This window comes from Oncorhynchus gorbuscha, linkage group LG16 (genome assembly GCF_021184085.1).
Source record: "Oncorhynchus gorbuscha isolate QuinsamMale2020 ecotype Even-year linkage group LG16, OgorEven_v1.0, whole genome shotgun sequence".
NCBI classification, from domain to species: Eukaryota; Metazoa; Chordata; class Actinopteri; order Salmoniformes; family Salmonidae; genus Oncorhynchus; species Oncorhynchus gorbuscha.
This window is the reverse complement of record NC_060188.1, coordinates 72055214-72076279: the sequence shown is the minus strand read 5'-3', so window position 1 is coordinate 72076279 and position 21066 is coordinate 72055214. Positions and strand designations below refer to the sequence as shown.

At 41.0% G+C, this 21066-nt stretch overlaps 1 protein-coding gene across 14 annotated transcripts in view; it reads left to right on the top strand.

Annotated features, from left to right (window-relative positions):
• The first annotated feature begins 5829 nt into the window (after window positions 1–5829).
• Window positions 5830–21066, top strand: part of LOC123998932 (RNA-binding protein Musashi homolog 2) — a 403050-nt gene continuing 387813 nt past the window's right edge. For 13 of the 14 annotated variants that reach the window (XR_006832366.1, XR_006832365.1, XR_006832364.1 and 10 more), the window contains exons 1-5: window positions 5830–6003; window positions 6346–6386; window positions 6652–6733; window positions 7235–7319; window positions 15419–15460. Coding sequence is in view for 11 of the 14 variants with exons in the window: in XM_046304185.1 (XP_046160141.1) it covers window positions 5942–6003; window positions 6346–6386; window positions 6652–6733; window positions 7235–7319; window positions 15419–15460 (312 nt within the window). In the remaining 3 variants the exon portion in view is untranslated. The remainder of the gene's footprint in view (window positions 6004–6345; window positions 6387–6651; window positions 6734–7234; window positions 7320–15418; window positions 15461–21066) is intronic. The other variant, XM_046304182.1, reaches the window with a different exon arrangement.

Genomic DNA, 21066 nt, shown 5'->3' with positions numbered 1-21066 from the left:
GGGTCATGGTGGAATGAGTATCAAGATTACGTAGTGAATCCAGTAGATGGCACCGAATGCTTAGTTTTTGCAATTCCTGTTAATCAAGCACTAGGCAGGGGGAGTGTAAACGAATACACAGAACCTGCTCTCTTGATGAGCACTCAAATGTTTCAATCAATTCACAGATTAATCTGTAATGAATGAGCTTGTATGCATTTTGGTTTGACTGCTAAATGTTATATAAACTCTCCGTAATTAAAGTTCAAACATTGTTTACTTGAGGCAACTTGGGCTGTTTACGCAGATCAATTCTATTTTGCTTTTACTAATTGGTCTTTTGACCAATCAGATCAGCTTTTGAAAAAGGTCTTTTGTGAAAAGGGATGATGTAATTGGTCAAAAGACCAATTAGTGGAACAAAAATATCAGAATAGGCCTGCTTGTTTAAACAGCCTTGGTAGGCCTATCATTCCAGTCAGCTGAAGACTTTGGGTAGTTCATCTGCCCAGGTGTTGCTGACTCATGCAAAATCTTACGATCCCTGGATAGGTATTTCAACTACCCACATGTTTTACCAGGCCTGGGGGGGGGGGACTAATTGCTTTTTGAACTGATTGTTGGAGTCTGGTATGTTAGCTGGGGCAAAAGCGTGACACCAATCAGGCCCCCGAGGACTGGAGTTGCCCAGGCCTGTTATACTGTAGCATGTCAGTCGATGGTTGACACGTGCAATGTCTGAGCAGGGGACCACGACCATAATGTTATTTTCTAGCAAACTACTCATTCAGCTGAAATTAGAATGAAACACTTGTAGGACCAAATTAGAACCATTCTGATTGAATACTGTATACAGGAAATCATGTCTGTGGTGAAGGAAAACATAAAATATTTGTTTTAACCACTTGTCTAGATTCATCCCCATCTTTGAGTTTGTAACACAGTAAAATATTTTAGGTTTAGGATGCAGTATATCAGATGTGTTAGCTGCTTCTTTGCCTTTTCATCATGTTATGTCCAAATTCTACAACTCCTAGTCTTTACCATCTAACCAGGTTTTTTTGTGTGATGTTCATGAATTTTTGTTTATATTTAAAGGGTTGTTTCACCCCAAAGCCGTTGTCATTTGAGTTGCAGCTGTATATAAATGTGAGAAGTATATTATATACAAGTGGTAATTTATCATGAACTGCCAAATTTGTGAATTGGATTTTCTTCCCTTTTGTTCTATTCACTATAATTGACAGTGTCAGTGGTATAGACTGAAGAGAAGGGATGGTTGTTTCTCTCAGCATGCTGTCTGTGGGCATTTCAGTGCAGAGGTCAAGAGTTGTTTCAGCAAAAGCCTCTGATAATGCAGCAGCATGGACTCCTTGGTGTCTTTGAGACTAATTTAAAGGAGTGTGGCATGGGGAAAAAATAAAGAAGCTAATCGGAGGGCAGGACTTTGAGGAGCCTCGTCCAAGACCCCCATTGATTAATGAAGTCACTGTCATTCTCCATTATCTTCGCTGCTCATAACACACTCACCCACCAGCAGTGGAGAGCGATGTCGCCTCACGTTAATTCTCAAGTCAGCGCTGCACTCCATGATGTTTTGATTTGAATGTGATTCCATTTCTATTTTATATTACAATTAATTTCTTATTAAATTTCTCAAGATTAAAGGGATATTTTGGCAATGAGGCCCTTTATCTACTTCCCCAAAGTTAGATGAACTAGTGGATACCATTTATGTCTCTGTCCAGTAAGAAGGAAGTTAGAGGTAGTTTTGCGCCAGTGATAACTGGTGCTATGACTGGAAGTCTATGGATATCTGCTAGCGCTAGTTAGCAATTGCGTTAGTTTGCGTCTTTTGAGACTGCACAAAGAGACAAAAAATGTCATCCACGAGTTCATCTGCCTGCATAAGAAAAGTACATCTGTGATGGTTGAAACGGAATACCAAGGTTGTCTTTTCATGGAAGAAACTATCCGTGTATTTAGGGTTATCAATGACTCACAACATTATTGAATAGTATTTTCCCATGAACAATGCTATTTTAATAGACCACTATATTGTAGGCTTACATTATGCTATCCTGCAAATAATTGTGCTGAATATGTGTAGTTATGTGTAGTGTAGTTATGTGTAGGTGGCTAAACAACACATGTGCAATTTTTTGCAATCAATCATGGGACCTAATGTGGGACACAGGTGTGCTGGGAATGAATAGGGGTATGGGGAGCTGCTGATGCTATATGTTTGGGTTTTCCTACGTGGTAAAGCTAAACAAATTAAATCCTCCAATCACAGGTATTTCTTTTTGACACAGTTTAGATTGCTTTGGTAAAAATAACTTTTGGTCTTACGGTACTTTATTTGGCATGACAGAATTTGCCTCCTTAAAAATGACAGCAAAAGAGCAATGGATTTATTCAGAATGAAAGCAATCACTACACAATCTTCCCAACCAGTATTATGCCCCACAATTTATGCTTTAAAATGACCTTTAATATGAGCTTGATGAATCACTGCTTTAATAAATACCAACATTAATAATTGACATGCATGGCATCAAAAACATGGTGGCTGTTGCTGGGGAATACAGGGCCATGATTTTAACTAAATGTCATTACAATATGGCTTGAATATGTGAAGTCATTATAAAGGAGTAGACCTCAGCAGAGCCCCCTAACAGAACAGCAGAGCATCACACTGGCACTGCCTCTGACTGTCACTGAGATCTGTGCATCGATCTCGTCTGGCACTCATGGTTTGAGCTCTCGGTAGGACGACGAGGGACCGTGTGACAGCTGCAGCAGACAAGGAGGTCCCCAGCTGTCCTTTCACGCTCCTCTTCCCCTCTGCTCTCATCTCACACTATCATTTCTTCCTCCTCCTTCCATTGAAATCCCTAATGGCTCCCTGCGATCAGCATCCACAGGCCTGGTTATCCCTCTGCCATCCTTGAGTTACTGTGACATTTCTGTGTGTTGAATGCCATCTCTACAGAGCTGTGCGAGAACAGTGCTCATGTTGAATGCTTGTCAATGCTACAGTATGCTCAATATATGAACGCTCTCAGGACACAATGTTTCCTTGTCTCTAGGCTCAGCTATCTGGGTAGAGGGGTTGACTCTATTGAGCCCGTGTTCAATTTCTCAGCTTCATGTTTTAACCACATTTCCTCAATGAAAAACACATCAATAACCTCTGGGGAGGTTTTTTGTGTGTATGTTTAGTTGTGCAACTGGAACATATGTTTCCTAATTCAATGGGGAACCGTGTTGTAAATGTTTTGAAGTGCAAAGGCCTCACATTGATATGTTCAAGACATGTAACAGATGTAGGACATATAAAATTATACCACCCCTTAAATACTTTATCCGTTCATTAATCAAACACAGATGCCATTGTAATTGCAGGCAAATTCACATAGTTGTCCCTACCGTAGAATGCACAGGAGGCTGCTGAGGGGAGGACGGCTCATAATAATGTCTGGAACGGAACTAATGGAATGGCATTAAACACATGGAAACCAAGTGTTTGATGCATTCGATACCGTTCTACGTATTCCGCTCCAGCCATTACCACGAGCCCGTCCTCCCCAGTTAAGGTGCCCCCAACCTCCTGTGGTAGAATTATATAATACAGTTTTTTCACTGTTGTCAAGGGGGTTTCCATGCATTTGACATATTGTCTCGATAACCTTGATCACTAAAATACTATATTTTCCCTTTATTCTTCAGCATTGAAATAACCTTTGAAGGTGTGTATAGTTAATTACTAGGTAGGGATTTATTACATGAATATGCAGAGAGGAAGGGTATATCACTGTTGACTGCCGAAAGGGATCTCGGCTGCATCGGTCATGTTGTTTGAAGGCTGAATTGCATCTCCGACAGGCTCACTTAACACTAGTGGCTCCTCAGATTAAAGGGAATGCACCACCACTCCATAAACCTTGGCTTGGAGTGTTTTCATTTCAATGAATACAACAGATGTCACAATTACTGTGATAGATCCACATTGTGATGTTTACTTGCCTTGTGTGAAGTACTTTGTTGTATTTAGTTGTTTAGAGCTCAGCGAAACTGTGTGTGTGTGTGAGAGTGAGTGAGTGAGAGAGCGCGAGGGAATGCATGTTAGTGTAACGGCTGTTGGAAGGAGTGGACCGATGCGCAGCGTGGTACGTGTTCATCTTTATTATTTGAACTGAACACTGATTAACAAAAACAACAAGAGAATAAATGAAACCGAAACCGTTCTGTCTGGTGCAGACACAAAAACAGAAAACAACTACCCACAAAACCCATGTGGGAAAAAGCTACTTAAGTATGGTTCTCAATCAGAGACAACGATAGACAGCTGCCTCTGATGGAGAACCACACCGGCCACACTACAAAGAAATACAAAACATAAAAAATGAACATAGAATGCCCACCCTAGTCACACCCTGGCCTAACCAAAATAGAGAAAAAAAGCCTCTCTATGGCCAGGGCATGACAGTTAGACACACGTACACACACAAAAGAGAGAATACGATACCGGAGTAAACATGAACATTTCAGTGTAATGTTGATTATTTCAAGTTGCTTTTTCCTATTTTTGAGTGGAGATTCATCCAAAAATATGTGAAAATAAATTCCACCTACCAATGCTGAACCTACTCTATGTATGTCTTCTGTCTATTGTCAAGGAATAAGAGAAGGTTCAACATTGGTTAGAATAACTTCATAAGGTATACAATAATGTTTATTGTACAGAAAGGTTGACCTGTGTGGCTTGTGACCAACATTTAAACGAGTTCAGTCAGTAATGACATCATTCTGCACCCAGTTCTAAGTGCCTTACAAGGGTTCTTCTCAAGTAAAAAGGAGACAAATTTGAGTGTGCGCACGCGTGCACGTCCGTGTGTCTTCCTCCCTCTGTCTCTGGCCGCAGTAAGGAAATAAACAGCAATCACTGTACCATGACTTGAAATCCACTGAGCATCCAGCTTTAATTGAGCTCTCACTTATGTTCAGATTTAATGGAAAACTAGGCCCGCTTCCTCCAGTTACTGAGTAATGAACATGCATATTCAGAGGTAACAATTAAATCCACCTATTTTTTAAATACTTTTTCATCTTCAGGTGGACTACGTTCCTTGTACTAAAGCATTTCAAAATTCAATATGGAATACAATGCTAAAATGTTCTTCTAAAATAGTATCTTATTAAAAGACATTAAATGTCATGTGAGGGACCATGTTTCTTCAATCCATTTGAACACACAAAATATGCCCCATGCAAGTGTTCACATATAGTGCAGGCTAATACTGTAGGCCTACTTAACCGGTCTCCGCCTGAGTTAAATATGAACAATCTACTGTACATGTTCATACAAACATAGAGAAAATATTAATGCATTTCTTTAGGATAAATAATGAAAATATTGCTGATATAAAAAGGCACAAACAATGTATTCACAATATATCAATATGATAGTTTACAAATCTGTAATAACCAATAGGCCTATTTCAGATGCAAATACAACCTACTTTTGGCCTTTGACCATGAACTAACTTGGCCCATCATTAATCGTTTCTCTAATTGCATGTGTGTGCTGGAAGGAAATTACTCATTAAATAAAATGTTGCCATTAGGGCATGTAACATTTGTTTTGTATTGACATTGTTACTAATCACGGCGGTTATATTGTCATAGGAGCGTTATGACCAATAGGGGGTGTTTTTTTGTTTGTTTCATAGGCGGGTTTTCTGTATTAACGTCAATTGGATTGGTTAGTTGACGAGCCCTCGCCCCGCCCAGTGAGGGCTAGGGAGAGCATGCTGAGGGAGGGGGCTAAACTGAGCTGATCCCACGTGTGACGATTCCGTTCCCGGCTCAGTAATATTCTCCCAGTCGGGCTGTGCATAGCTTTTGCAGTGTCTGTGTGTGTTTGTTACTGTAGTTACTGCCTATAGTTTGGTTAGCTATGGAAGGAGACGGGAGTCAAGTTACATCTGGAAGCCCAAATGATTCACAACATGACCCGGGGTAAGATGATAACAATTTCGACTTTCCTTTCTTTATTGTATTTTTCATCTGAGAATGTCTGAGAGAGGATTTAGCAAGAGTGCAGTGGTGGATTCAACTCGCAATGCGCACATCACCATCTTTCCTTCCGGATGCAGTTAGTAGCGATGAAGCTTCTGCTTTGCTTTGGAAGATTACAGTAGCAAGTGTGGCCTTCCCCTTTTAATAAGATACATTATTGCTATACAGCGATTTTTGTTTTCTCTCTCTACTCGTTAAAAAATATCGCTTTTAGAAGTAGTTAGTCGTCAAAATGGCCGATCTGACATCTGTACTCACTTCTGCTATGTTTTCTTCTTACAGTAAAATGTTTATTGGTGGCCTCAGCTGGCAAACCTCACCAGGTGAGACAATTATTCCCTTACATTTCCCATGTTTCTTATTTTGTTACAATAATTGATTGTGCATGCTGTGGTCGCGTTCTCTGTGTGTGCAGTGGGCAACTGTATGGGATATCTGGAGTCCCTCTTTTTGCGCGCAAGGTTATTTTAGATTTCCAATCATCTGAAGTCCTCTATTCGACCCCTATGTGTTTTTGAAACACACTGACAACAGTATGACAACCATTTGTTATTGACTAATTATCCGACATATTTTCTCTGTTCACAGACAGCCTTAGAGACTATTTTAGCAAATTCGGAGAAATAAGAGAATGTATGGTGATGAGAGACCCCACAACAAAACGTTCCAGGTAAAAGGTTTTTACTTTTGCTATCCAGTTGGTGAAACGCTATCCTACACTTGTGTAGTTTATATGCCACATATTAACCCGGGCTGTTTGTCCCGCGTTGTGTTTGACAGAGATAGATTAGCTCAAAAGATAGCTGCGGGTGAATGCAATTTGACATTGACTTTGGGACTGAATTGCAATGTTGGTGTAGTGTTTCCCCCCTCTCCTATAAATCAATATAAAGTCAAATAACTTATATATCAGTGCCCACAATCACTATAGTAAACTACAATTTAGGTAGATATTATCTCTATCATTTGAATGAACAGTAGTTAACTGGGACAGTGTAAATACCTGATGTCCAGTAAAAAACATTTAGCATGTTCATGATATTCTTGATAGGCTACCATATGTTAATACTCTGAGAGAAACAGTTGAGCTTATATTTCTACCTTCTCACGTAGTTTATGTAAATAATGTGTGACCTAATTGGTTGTTTCTCTGTATTTCTTTGTTTTGCAGAGGATTTGGATTCGTTACGTTTGCAGATGCTGCCAGTGTAGATAAAGTCTTAGCTCAACCACACCACGAATTAGACTCAAAGACGGTATGTCTGTGTTTTGATGTCATTTGCAATGATATTTTACTGTCTGTGTTGCACGTTTTAAAATATGAATCATTGCCTTTATTCATTTCACTGTCATGCTTGAGATATGCCACTGTAATAATACTGTAATATAAGTTCCACGTAGCAAAATGATACCACATTGAAACCAACAACAACTGCAGTACATCCATGTGTGGCAGGTGGCATCTCAGAATGCTCACATGCCATTTGCCAGTCACTGGGTTGGCCCTCTTGGTAAAGAGCTATTGGTGAAATGATTTATTTAATCAAAGCTGTAGATGTGGAATTAGCCCATGACATCACCATATGACCCCTTCATGTAAACTATTGCGGTAAAACACCCCGCAGGGGTGAATCTCATATCTGCTCAATTTCCCTTCTCCTCCTCTGAATGAAGGTGACACGCCCCCTTTCCCATCTCCCAGTACCACTCCACATGTGCACATATTCCATGTCACTCACATGGGCTTTCTCTCACAGGCCTCCTCCATGCATATAACCTGTCAGATCGTACACATCGCGCTGTTTGATTCATATCGCGGCAATGGAAGTGGGAAGTTACAAATGTGATTCTATTACATAAATATTGATGCCAAAAGGTCCATTAATCCTGTAAAAGATTTGTTATTTCATTACATCAAATGATATATACTTATGTGTAAGTGTATTTGAAATATTACAAGTGTTGCTTCCAAGTTAAAGTCACAGTACATTGTCAAGTTTGTTAAAACCTATTTCCTGTCTTATAATGTCAACAAACCTGATGCTTCTCCTATCAGCTTACTTCATGTATTCTTCTATTAACCGGCACACACATACACACACACATCCCCATTTGGTCTGTTTTATCAAAAGCCTTGAACTATTGTGTCAATGTGGCAGTAGATAAGTCATTAAAGGATGTCAGTCATTTTTGAAGTTCTGTCCGTGTATTGATGGATTAGACAGAGTTCAGTTGAGACCATAATTGTCTGCGATTTCTGCTCGGTGGGTGGTGATATCCAGTCATGCTCAGACAGCTCTGGAGATGGAATAGTGCATACCGAAAAATAGATGCTTTGTTAGCAGCCTTCTGTGAAAGCCACGTTCAGATGGGAGAGTATGTCTTTAAGATATATTTGGAAAGACAAACATATTGTACTTCAGCAGGCGGTGCACAGTTCCAGTGGAGCCGGGCTGAAAGCAGTGCGAGAACTTGTTGCACGGCTGTCCTCGGCTGATTGGCAAGTCACTGGAGGGTGCTTGTAAAAGCTTTCCGTTTTTATCTCCATACTTGAAAGCGAAAGAGGAGCGGGGTTCATGTTTTGAATGTTATTAAAGGAAACCAGCATCTGTAAGCTGTTGTAGACAATCTTGGGTTGTGCAATGCATATAGCAGGGAGAAAGCCCCAGAGTGCTCTATTTAATATGTGATTATTACACACTCTGACAGATGTTTCCTATTTAGAGCTCTGCTACATATAATAATATATGGCATACATGTATGAATTAAATCATGATAAATAGCCTACACGCATGCAGTATAAATACTGCAGATTAGCATGTGTTCTATATGTACTTCTGCATGGTACGTATAGTGTGGATATACTTTTATACATCTAAATTAGGGAGTTGAAGAACTCTTTCTTTGTGATAATGAATAGCCTATGCTTTTGTAAGCTTAATTGAATCGCACTCCTTTTCCCCCTCAAGGTTATTGACAGCACTCATACCAAATGACTTTATTTTCTCTATAGAGATGAGAAGTGTCATCTGGTGTCTTTGCTTGGAGATGTGTCCTGTATCCACATGTCTTGCCGTAACTGAACAAGGAATACGACTCAAAGATTAAAAAAATTCTGCCTGGCAAACTAACCGTTAGTAAGTAACAATTGAGTAGCTGGTAATTAGAAATATTGTCAAGTAAAACACTGGTATTAGTTCCATTGAATTTACTGTTTTGATTATTTAATAAAAAGTATAAATAAAGCTCTCGCCTTAATAAAGCCATTTGGTTTCCATTTTGTTCATACATTGTTTAATGAATACAATTTCATTTGAGTGAAGTAAACTATAATTGAAAAGACAGGTTACAGCTTGGTATATTATTGTATGTAGACACATCTTGCAATCATGTTTTAATGATTCATTTCCACAACACTACACATTTATTTATTACTTTTAGTTGAAGTTCCTTTACACTAAGGTGTGTTGTGTAAATAATAATGACATAACGACATATTGAGAAGCGAGCGAGAATAGCCCATGAAAATCATAAGGATTATAGTTCTAAAAGCACAATGATTTATCAGTTGAAGAAAGGGAGGATGTAATGTTATTTGTATGAGCTGAGTTATTGAAGAACCTAAGGCATGGCCCTATTGATACTAAGCAATACTGAGATCAACATTTGATACTTCCTGATGTGACGCTGAGGCAAAAGAGGGCACTTTGCCAGTACGCAAAGGAAGTGACTCTACATCACATAGACCTGAACCAGCAGTTTTCTGCCTTATATTCCATTAGTCATTCGGCAGAAGTGCTCGTGTAGCATGTAAGTCACACGCTGTATATACTAACTCCTGTGTTAAACAGTGCCTTGCAGTCTCCGATGCTGTATTGTACCAGGTGTCTCTTCTAAAAGAGATTTGATCTTTGTGAGACTAAACTGGACATGCAATACACTACAAGTCTGAAGGTTTAGAAAGAGGCTGAGGGCTTATGTAACATTAAATACAATGTGAAAAAACTTTACAATTCTCTTCTCATCCAATGGTACAGTGTTCTTAAACCGACAATATTGGATATTTTGTACAGCCTACTCCAGTTCCGAGCAGTATTACATTTTACATAGATATTCCTGCTTTGTTTTTTTTTGTGGATGTTCTCTCGTGCTAATGGTCTCAGTGTGGAAGGAGGGTTACCCCGTGGAGAAAGATATCGGTCAGAGACGTGGACAATGAGCACAATTATGCTTTCATAATGCACACACCATCATAACGTGCCACAGCTATTGTTCAATCCCCCTGATAGCCTGGGTTGCTTTCTGTACGGTTATGAAAACAGAGTGCTTTCAGACCGGTATGAATGTGAATGGAGACATATGGCCAAGGAGAGCTCGAGGCTTTAAAACACACATGCCAGCAATTCGGAAACATATTTTGAATGTTATATTTCATTTTATGTTATGTCCCATCTGGAATAGTGTAAGTTATCTTTTTACGTACAGTTATTTCAAAAAAGGATGACAAACATGATTTGAATTGATTCAAATTCTTTATGTGAGGAGTTGTAGTTTTAGACTACTGCATCACAGTATCCATTATCAATGACCAGGTCAGGATTATTCAGTCTGGACCCCTGGACCCCTGCCAGAGGAGATGTATTATACTCCTAAATAAGTCTTATTTTCTGCCAAAACAAACCTATTTCGCCCACAGATATTTTCAGCCATTATTGGATGACCTCTGGCCAAACCCTGTTTGCTGTTTTGATGTAGTAGTTTCAAAGGACAGAATGTCTCGTTGAGGTGAGGGGGATGAGGCCAGAGAGAGAGAGAGAAACAGAAGAAAGGGCTGTTGCAGCTCCTCTGGACAAATCTAAGCCTCCTCTGTCGGATATCAATTGAAAATAATGTCAGCTGTGAGCTCACCTCCACCGTGCCACTTGTTGGTTCGTGTCTAGCAGGTGCTTTGTCTTCAGTTGATCGTGTAAGCTATACCTGCCTTTTTCAGCCTTAGATTCAACAGATCCTCTCAGGGAATGTGTCTTCCCCTCAGACTTTAATGATTTATTTACAGTATTCAGCATCTAAACAGGCAGTGCTTTTTTCATTGTCATAATTAGTTGCACTGATAATACATTGAAATGAAACAACACAGACATCATTATTTTTGACAACATCAGGGTTATTTTTTAAACAGCAGGGTAATGCAGGCTTCAGAATAGCCCATATGTGGGTAATCAATTGCTCGGGAATGATTTAACGTCCCCCCCAAAAAACTGTTTTGATGAGGGCATGCTAAATTGCCTCAAGTGAAATGATGAGGCTTCATTTGGTATTTGTTGGCAGTGCATTTGACATTGGTAATAATACTTGTGTGTGCATGAAAACCGTAGGGAGATTGACAGAAAGAAGCAGAAGATTAATCAGTATATATCATTGCTTCCTACATCGCTCTGAACACACATCAAAACAGTCAAGAAATCAAGCTTTTTGATAGGTTTTTAAAGCTACAAAAATGGTCTATCTTAATCTTAAGCTGCCAGTATAGAGTGAGATCTGTGACGAGAGAGAGTTTACCCAGAAGCTGCAATAATGTATGAAATCCTGTTGGAAGATCTGAACTAAGGATGTAAGCAATTGCCTTCTGCCTGGATCTTACACAATCGCACAGAGAGAAGCCCTCTGAGACCCTGCCGTAAAAAGCTGTAACAGAAGATAAGAGAAGAAAAAATGAGAAGGAATGTATTGCTTTTGGTTTGTTCTCTTTTATTAGTTTGACATACCTAGTTGGAAGATGTTGACTGTAGAGCTTGAGAAATAGCTATTCTTACACTTTGGGATATGATCCATTAGGGGACGGAGCTATCGATGTGTATGCATTGTCATTTTTACCAGAATAGATACATTATTCTGCACTGATTGAAAAGACTATGCTCTTGTTGGTGGATTTGTTATCATTTCATGGATCTAGAAATGATCCTCTCATTGCAATGAGACTCAGTGATTTATATCCTACTGGTGAGGGGAAATAGTACCTCTCGAGATCAATTATTAACACAAAGAGCAAACTGCTATTCCTATGGAAGCGTGTAAATGGAATAACCTTTAGTTCCAGACATGCTTTAGTGTACTGTTGTAATGTGAAATATTAGGCCTATATTAAATGTAATTCCCACATAAACTTCCAATTGACATGAATACTTCGACAGAATGAAAACAATCTGTAGAATGTACCCCCCCCCCCCCCCTTTGGCAAACCTCTCAAAAGAACCATTCATTTCCTAGGCTGTGACCTAAATAAAGGTTTGCTTCTACGAGCTTTATCAACAGATCCCATACTAAGTCATCATTACATAACACAGCTACACTGGTCATCTGGACAAATGACTGCATTATCTGGCCATTTTAATAAACAAACAAAATGTGTGCATTACTAATTATTGTCTATCCAATTAGTTGATTAGTAGTGATTGTATGCAGAATAATTCTTTGTTCAAGTTCAAAATCCATTGTGGATTCGATTGACATGCGGCAACTCTAAACTGTACCACCTTCACTGCTACTCTATTTAAAAATTTGAACTGTAGCAGAAATGCATGTTGACGTCTTGAAATGGAAAAGTACCATATGACAGAGAAAAAACAGACCCATATCCAGCTGTGTTGATATTCAGGGACTGGTGTGTAGGTTGGAAGGGTAAGACACCACCAAGTATGACAGCTTTGATATTCAGGGACTGGTGTGTAGGTTGGAAAGGTAAGACACCACCAAGTATGACAGCTTTGATATTCAGGGACTGGTGTGTAGGTTGGAAGGGTTCAGGATATTCAGGGACTGGTGTGTAGGTTGGAAAGGTAAGACACCATAAGACACCACCAAGTATGACACCACCAAGTATGACTTTGATATTCAGGGACTGGTGTGTAGGTTGGAAAGGTAAGACACCACCAAGTATGACAGCTTTGATATTCAGGGACTGGTGTGTAGGTTGGAAAGGTAAGACACCACCAAGTATGGATATTCAGGGACTGGTGGACACCACCAAGTATGACAGCTTTGATATTCAGGGACTGGGTTGGTTGGAAAGGTAAGACACCACCAAGTATGACAGCTTTGATATTCAGGGACTGGTGTGTAGGTTGGAAGGGTAAGACACCACCAAGTATGACAGCTTTGATATTCAGACTATTCAGGGACTGGTGTGTAGGTTGGAAGGGTAAGACACCACCAAGTATGACATCTTTGATATTCAGGGACTGGTGTGTAGGTTGGAAGGGTAAGACCACCACATCTTTGATATTCACCAAGTATGACAGCTTTGATATTCAGGGACTGGTGTGTAGGTTGGAAAGGTAAGACACCACCAAGTATGACAGCTTTGATATTCAGGGACTGGTGTGTAGGTTGGAAGGGTAAGACACCACCAAGTATGACATCTTTGATATTCAGGGACTGGTGTGTAGGTTGGAAGGGTAAGACACCACCAAGTATGACAGCTTTGATATTCAGGGACTGGTGTGTAGGTTGGAAGGGTAAGACACCACCAAGTATGACATCTTTGATATTCAGGGACTGGTGTGTAGGTTGGAAGGGTAAGACACCACCAAGTATGACAGCTTTGATATTCAGGGACTGGTGTGTAGTTTGGAAAGGTAAGACACCACCAAGTATGACAGCTTTGATATTCAGGGACTGGTGTGTAGGTTGGAAAGGTAAGACACCACCAAGTATGACAGCTTTGATATTCAGGGACTGGTGTGTAGGTTGGAAGGGTAAGACACCACCAAGTATGACAGCTTTGATATTCAAAGCGTAGGCCTATAGTGTTGTCTTTGCACAAATATGCCCAGCTCCGCTGTGTATTGGAGGTTGAATTGGTTATGCCTGAGGCTAATTGCTAAAACGAATCATTACATGGAATTCATTATGAGTAGGGTTGCCATACCCAGGTGTTATTCAATTCATCTCTCAAATTGACCTGATTTAGAAAGATGGCTAACAATCATAACGCCGCAAGATAGAAATAGGACAGAGAAATATGTTCCTGCTTCGTTCTCACATGTTCCTCTTTCTCATTTGACTTCATACACGTAACAGGTAAAATGAAAGCTACGGTTGGCTGATCTTCCCAGATGGTAACCTTTGTCTCTGTTTCCAACTGAATCATCAATTGCATTCATTATTGAGGAATGTTTTTATTTTCTTAAAAAAAAAAAACATTCTTAGGAATATGTGATATTAGTGTTGTCTGTGAGATGTAGAGGGTTTATATAGAGGGTTTATGTTCACTTCCAGCACAGTTCAACACTTAATCCATCTTTTTGGCTTCTTTTTGTAAATTGAGAGAGAAATCTCAGGCCTACAAGTGAGACAGTCTTGATCTTTATGATGATGCGGTGGTTGATTACATAGAACCTGTAGGTATGCAAGTCTTTAAAATCCTCACAGAGAAATATGCAGCAACGTAAAGGGTTTGCACTGCTGAACACAAAGTCATTTTCTGCAAGAGAACCATTTCCATCTGTTTCCGTTCCCCCTTCAATAGGTCTCCTTGGATGAGATTGTTTGAAACTTCTCTTTTAAGAGCCTGGTATTAAAGTCAGGAGAAGGCAGCATGAGATTGATGCATGAAATAGTTCATTTTCATTCTGAATGCAAGATTGATAAGGCTGCAACTGCACGCCTCAATACCAGCTAAACAGAGGAAGAAAAACACTTGTCCGAGAAGACAAGGCAAAGACAGAGAAACAGGTTGATCTGATGCACCTTCTTGCTTATTTCACAACATCTGGAGTTATTGTCACAGGCCTCAGACTCCTATTTCCAACCCTGAAATAATCATTTCCTCCAAACATTCCAAGGCACTGTTCCCATTTTGTGATCTCTCAGCATCTCTCAGCATCAAAAGGATGTCACGTATTTTGAAGATTTAGGAATGTTGAAGTCACTTTGGAGAAACATTCTCATTCTATCTCTGTTGCTACAATTATCTGAATGTTGAAGTCACTTTGGAGAAACATTCTCATTCTATCTCTGTTGCTACAATTATCTGAATGTTGAAGTCACTTTGGAGAAACATTCTCATTCTATCTCTGTTGCTACAATTATCTGAATGTTGAAGTCACTTTGGAGAAACATTCTCATTCTATCTCTGTTGCTACAATTATCTGAATAACACTTTGGAGAAACATTCTCATTCCTTTATTATCTGAATTTCTATTCTCATTCTATCTCTGTTGCTACAATTATCTGAATGTTGAAGTCACTTTGGAGAAACATTCTCATTCTATCTCTGTTGCTTCAATTATCTGAATGTTGAAGCACAATTGACAATTTCTTAACACATATTCCTTTATGTTTCTATCTTTCACAGATTGATCCTAAGGTTGCCTTCCCCCGACGCGCTCAACCCAAGGTAAGAGCAAACCACCTCACTTACTGTTAGTGCTGCTAACTGACCAGTCAGACTCTTTCTCTAAAGCGCTTGTCTTTATTAGCAACAGGACTCATTTCATTTAGGAAAAAGCACTCCAAAGGCACTTGTGCTATGAGCTTGGGAGCACTTCCAGCACAGTTCAATGTGTTTCTAGACTAATCATAGTATGATGACTATTTGTGAGTTTATAATTACATAGAAGAAGAGATGATTATGCTTGTGTTACTATTAAGGAGAAAAACATGGTCAGCAGTTTCCTTTGGAGACTTCCCCTATGCTGATCCCAATTTGACCAAAACCAAGCAATTATAATAGAGAGGTGATGTTTGACATGGAGATAACTCGTTAATGATGAGAGTATCATCTTTCATAATGGCTTAATCGTGGCTCGGTCACTGGTCGTTTGCGTGTGCTACACACACATGCTTGTGCCACACACAGACACTCTGTTTGGGGAGGTGGTGTTGGTAATCATGGTGTAGCTGCAGTGTTGAGAAGTGTCTTCTTCATCCCCTCTGACAGGCTTTGGGTTAGAGGGGAGCACCTTTAGGCCAATGTAGTGCTCCTCACATCAGACCTTTTAGACCTGAAATGGGTGGAGATCGATAAGGGATTTTTCTCCTTCCCACCGGCTCACAGGGAGGTGTTGTTACTGAGCGGTTCTGGTTTCGAATGGGGAATTGGCAATGAAAGCTTTCAAAGCCAGAGCACATGGTGTCTTAAGGGTGTGGGCATATGGTGGAGAAACTACCAGGTTTCCTTTTTTTCACTCCTTCATTTGCCTGTTTGTCGCTTTAACCTTTTCTCTTCCTCGGCTTGTCCCTGAACATCTAAAACACATCAAAAACATATTCTGTTCTCTTACATGTTGGTCCTCAAGTAAGGACCAACATGTAAGAGAACAGAATATGTTTTTCCTTCAGATTTAGGGATTTCAGTTAAAAGGAAAGCAACCTCCTCCCTGGAAGGCATAGGTGTTGTGTTTATTAATTTATACCTTTCACGACAGTATGCTCTGTTTAGCTGGGACCAACATGTAAGAGAACAGAATCACTCAGAAATACATCATTTCTTTCACAACCTTATAAACATCCAGTGTCATTCTCCTGCTCTTGTTATATCAATGGAAGAAAAATAATGACACCTCAACATAATTAATACAGTAGTACAGAAGAACCTGTAGTTGAGATGTTTTAGTCAGGCTGTAGGGCAAGCTCATTAGAGGAGAAAGAGGTTTTTATTTGTAGTATTAAGAGAATGTGGATTTCAAAGGATCTCAGAGCAATAGGATTAAGGCTGATAGATTAGCATGGCATGGCTTTCTCCTTCATGTTCAATTGATTTAAGGCCTTTATAAGCAGCCTGGGTCTGAGGTTGCCATTTAGAAAACACTCTGTTTTTGAATATGTGATTGTTTCTACCTCCTCCTCTTCAGCCTTGCTGCTTGTTTCTGTTGTTTAAGAGGCCTGTCCCCAGTGAGAGATGGGGTTCATTGGGGCAGCTGCTAGGGCAGGCTGCAGGTGCATCCGTGGCGCTGGTTTGGGTAACAAAAAATGTTAAGAGACCTATCGGCTTTGGGTTCCTCATGGGCTCACACCTCACTCTACCCTCCATCTATCATGCACTGTAGAATACTTTGTTAACAGCACTGTGTTACTGTTTCTTAGGGTTTGTACATTTTGTAGAGAAGGTCTTACATAGCCTACTTTAACCTGCGTCTACCCAGGTACTTCCGACATTGGTCTTAGTGCTGCCATCATAATTCAGCCAGTTTCCTATATCCAAGTTTCCAATACCATTCAGTGTATGAATCTAGGGGATCTAATTATGTTATAATCGTCCTACCTGGCCTCATAGGGATCTGCTCTTGTCTTGTGCCTATAGATCTGCAGGACTGTGTAGCCCTTATAGATCTGCCAGACTGTGTAGCCCCTATAGATCTGCCGGACTGTGTAGCCCCTATAGATCTGCCAGACTGTGTAGCCCCTATAGATCTGCCATACTGTGTAGCCCCTATAGATCTGCTGGACTGTGTAGCCCCTATAGATCTGCCGGACTGCGTAGCCAATATAGATCTTCCGGACTGTGTAGCCCCTATAGATCTGCCGGACTGTGTAGCCTCTATAGATCTGCCGGACTGTGTAGCCCCTATAGATCTGCCAGACTGTGTAGCCCCGATAGATCTGCAGGACTGTGTAGCCCCTATAGATCTGCCGGACTGTGTAGCTTCTATAGATCTGCCATACTGTGTAGCCCCTATAGATCTGCCAGACTGTGTAGCCCCTATAGATCTGCAGGACTGTGTAGCCCCTATAGATCTGACAGACTGTGTAGCCCCTATAGATCTGACGGACTGTGTAGCCACTATAGATCTGACGGACTGTGTAGCCCCTATAGATCTGCAGGACTGTGTAGCCCCTATAGATCTGACGGACTGTGTAGCCACTATAGATCTGACGGACTGTGTAGCCCCTATAGATCTGCAGGACTGTGTAGCCCCTATAGATCTGCCAGACTGTGTAGCCACTATAGATCTGATGGACTGTGTAGCCCCTATAGATCTGCCGGACTGTGTAAACCCTATAGATCTGACGGACTGTGTAGCCCCTATAGATCTGACGGACTGTGTAGCCACTATAGATCTGCAGGACTGTGTAGCCCCTATAGATCTGCCGGACTGTGTAGCCCCTATAGATCTGCCAGACTGTGTAGCCCCTATAGATCTGACAGACTGTGTAGCCCCTATAGATCTGCTGGACTGTGTAGCCCCTATAGATCTGCCGGACTGTGTAGCCCCTATAGATCTGCCGGACTGTGTAGCCCCTATAGATCTGCCGGACTGTGTAGCCCCTATAGATCTGCCGGACTGTGTAGCCCCTATAGATCTGCCGGACTGTGTAGCCCCTATAGATCTGACGGACTGTGTAGCCCCTATAGATCTTCCGGACTGTGTAGCCCCTATAGTAATTTCGCAGATGCGGGTCTAATTCGTTGACGCCCCTCCAAAAAACATGATCATAAAACAAATCTATGCTTTTCTGGATGGTAAAACATTTTCAGTGTAAACTTAAATGACTACAACCAGGTATAAAGTATATAGAAAAGATAAATGAACTATGTATTCATACGATCCTCGTTGAGAACTAACAACGACCAAAATAAAAACTAGACAGTCAGGGAGAATCTAAAATTAATGTTATGGCATGGGGCCACCATTGATTAAAAAAATAATCTTTGAGTCACTCAGATTGCATAAGAACACCGAATAAACCACGGCCAAATGTGTTGAATTGCAGGAAATTAGAAGTTGAATAACAAAGTGTGAGGGATGGGCCTGGAGAAATGTAACCTCTCTCAAATTTATAGACAGAGCTATGGATGGAAGGACTGACCATCCATGATATCAAAATAATAGTTCTAACCATGGTTGTTTCTACACTGTTTGTTTACATTTGCATTGTTTACAAACATTGGTGTAAAACAAACTTATATTTTGGTACGACAGTTGAACCAAGCTTACGAGGCATTTTATAAGTTATATGCTTCAAGAATCAATGGATACAGATAACTAATTTAAAAGTCCAAAAATGGATGTAGCAACTGCTGATTGCCTCTTTAATACAGACATTATTCTCTCAGCCCCATCCATGACAAAATGTGTCGAATTGCAGGAAATCGCTTCAACCCCCTCATGGAAAACTTGGATCTGTACAGTGAGATGTCTGTGTGAGGTGAATGGAGGAGGAAAGGTGCTGTTTCTCTCTTCTCCTCCTTTGTGGAGCTGTTGTCTCTGTGTTTTTACAGGAACATGAAAACTGTGGGCTGATGTCTGCCTGCTGTGTTTAGAAACCAAAGTGATAGTTGCTGCCCACATCACTAGAGATTGGTTTCTCAGCAGCTCGTTTCGTTACCGATACCGTCGCTGACACTGTTGTTGTTGTTTTCGCACGGCGGAATCACAGACAATCATAGCGCGTCCCAACATGATTTTAATTGCCGGTGGGACTGCGGCCACTTTGCTGGGAGATGAGCTCTGATGACTTGTTATGGAAATGAAAGGAAGGAGCTGGGCCACTCAGAGAAGACGAGCAGAGCAGCTTAAATAACCCCTTCCTGCCCGCCCGGCTAGCTCACCAGGGGCTGTTTGCCTCATTAGGCTTCACTAGCAGCCACTAGTCGCCACATCAATGGCAGTCATTGGGCTGCACTGATGAGATGAGCCTCTCTGTAGTGTACACAAATAGATATGTTCTGGATGTATTGAACAGTGAGAGATGGGAGACTGAATGAACTAAAAAGGAGTAGGACTGTTTACTTGGCTTGACAATCACAAAGTTTTCAGAGTTTTATTTGGTGCTGCATTACAGTATATGTAGATTTTAATAAGGGAGACGGAGTAACCTTCAAATGTTGTCTGCAGCTAACTAAGCGTACCGTAGTAGGCCTGAGTGGAAATAGATCTGGGTTATCAGTCATAAATACCATCAAAGCAGTGGCCCAGATTTCCCTGTGCGTGTCAGCTGTGTGCTCTGCCTGCCTCTCTCTCTCCCTACTGCTGAGGGACTGCTGCGGCTGCTGGTAGTGTAGAGGTTAGGGGGAGGCATGGCTGGAGTTGATACTCTCTGGAGGGGCTAGAATAGATTCACTCTAACACCCCATTCTCCCTCTTCCTCATCTGGTACTGGTCCCACACCTCTTTCTCTTTCTTTCTTTTCTTGTTGTGTGCTTCATTTTTTGAGCTGGAGAAAAGCTCCCAGGTGTCCCATAGTGCTGGAGCTGGGGACAAATGTGTTGCTGAGGGAGAAAACTCCTTGCCAGGTTTTTAATGAAGTACAAAGGTGACGCTGTGTGAAGTACAGACAGAACCCCCCACTCCCCTAACATATAGACACACATGTTATGTTCATCTATCCTCGGGGGGGACCTCAAATGTATTTCAGTTCAAAATCGTATTTTCCCTCACCCTTACAATAACCCTTACCATAACCTTAACCCGTAACCCAAACCCTAAACCTAACTCCTAACCCTAACCCTAACCACTAACCCCTTCCCTAACCCTAAACCTAATCCCTAATCTTAAATAACCTTTGTCCTCATGGGGAAATATCCCCATGAGGGAGAATTTTCCTTGTTTACTATCCTTGTAGGTACTTTGGGGGATTTTTAGGTCCCCACAAGGATAGAAGAATCACACACACGCACGCACGCACGCACGCACGCACGCACGCACGCACGCACGCACGCACGCACGCACGCACGCACGCACGCACACACACACACACACACACACACACACACACACACACACACACACACACACACACACACACACACACACACACACACACACACACACACACCATAGGGGATGCTTTGCAAAGAAGAAAGACCCAGGAGTGCAGTTCTCTACTCCAATACCCATTTAAGAAACCTGCTCAAGGGCTGTTCTCCTACATGCTCTACATTCTTACTTACAGTGCCTTTAGAAAGTATTCACACCCCTTGACCTTTTCCACATTTTGTTGTGTTACAAATTGGGATTAATATATACCTCTTTTTTTACGATCTACACAAAATCCTCGGTA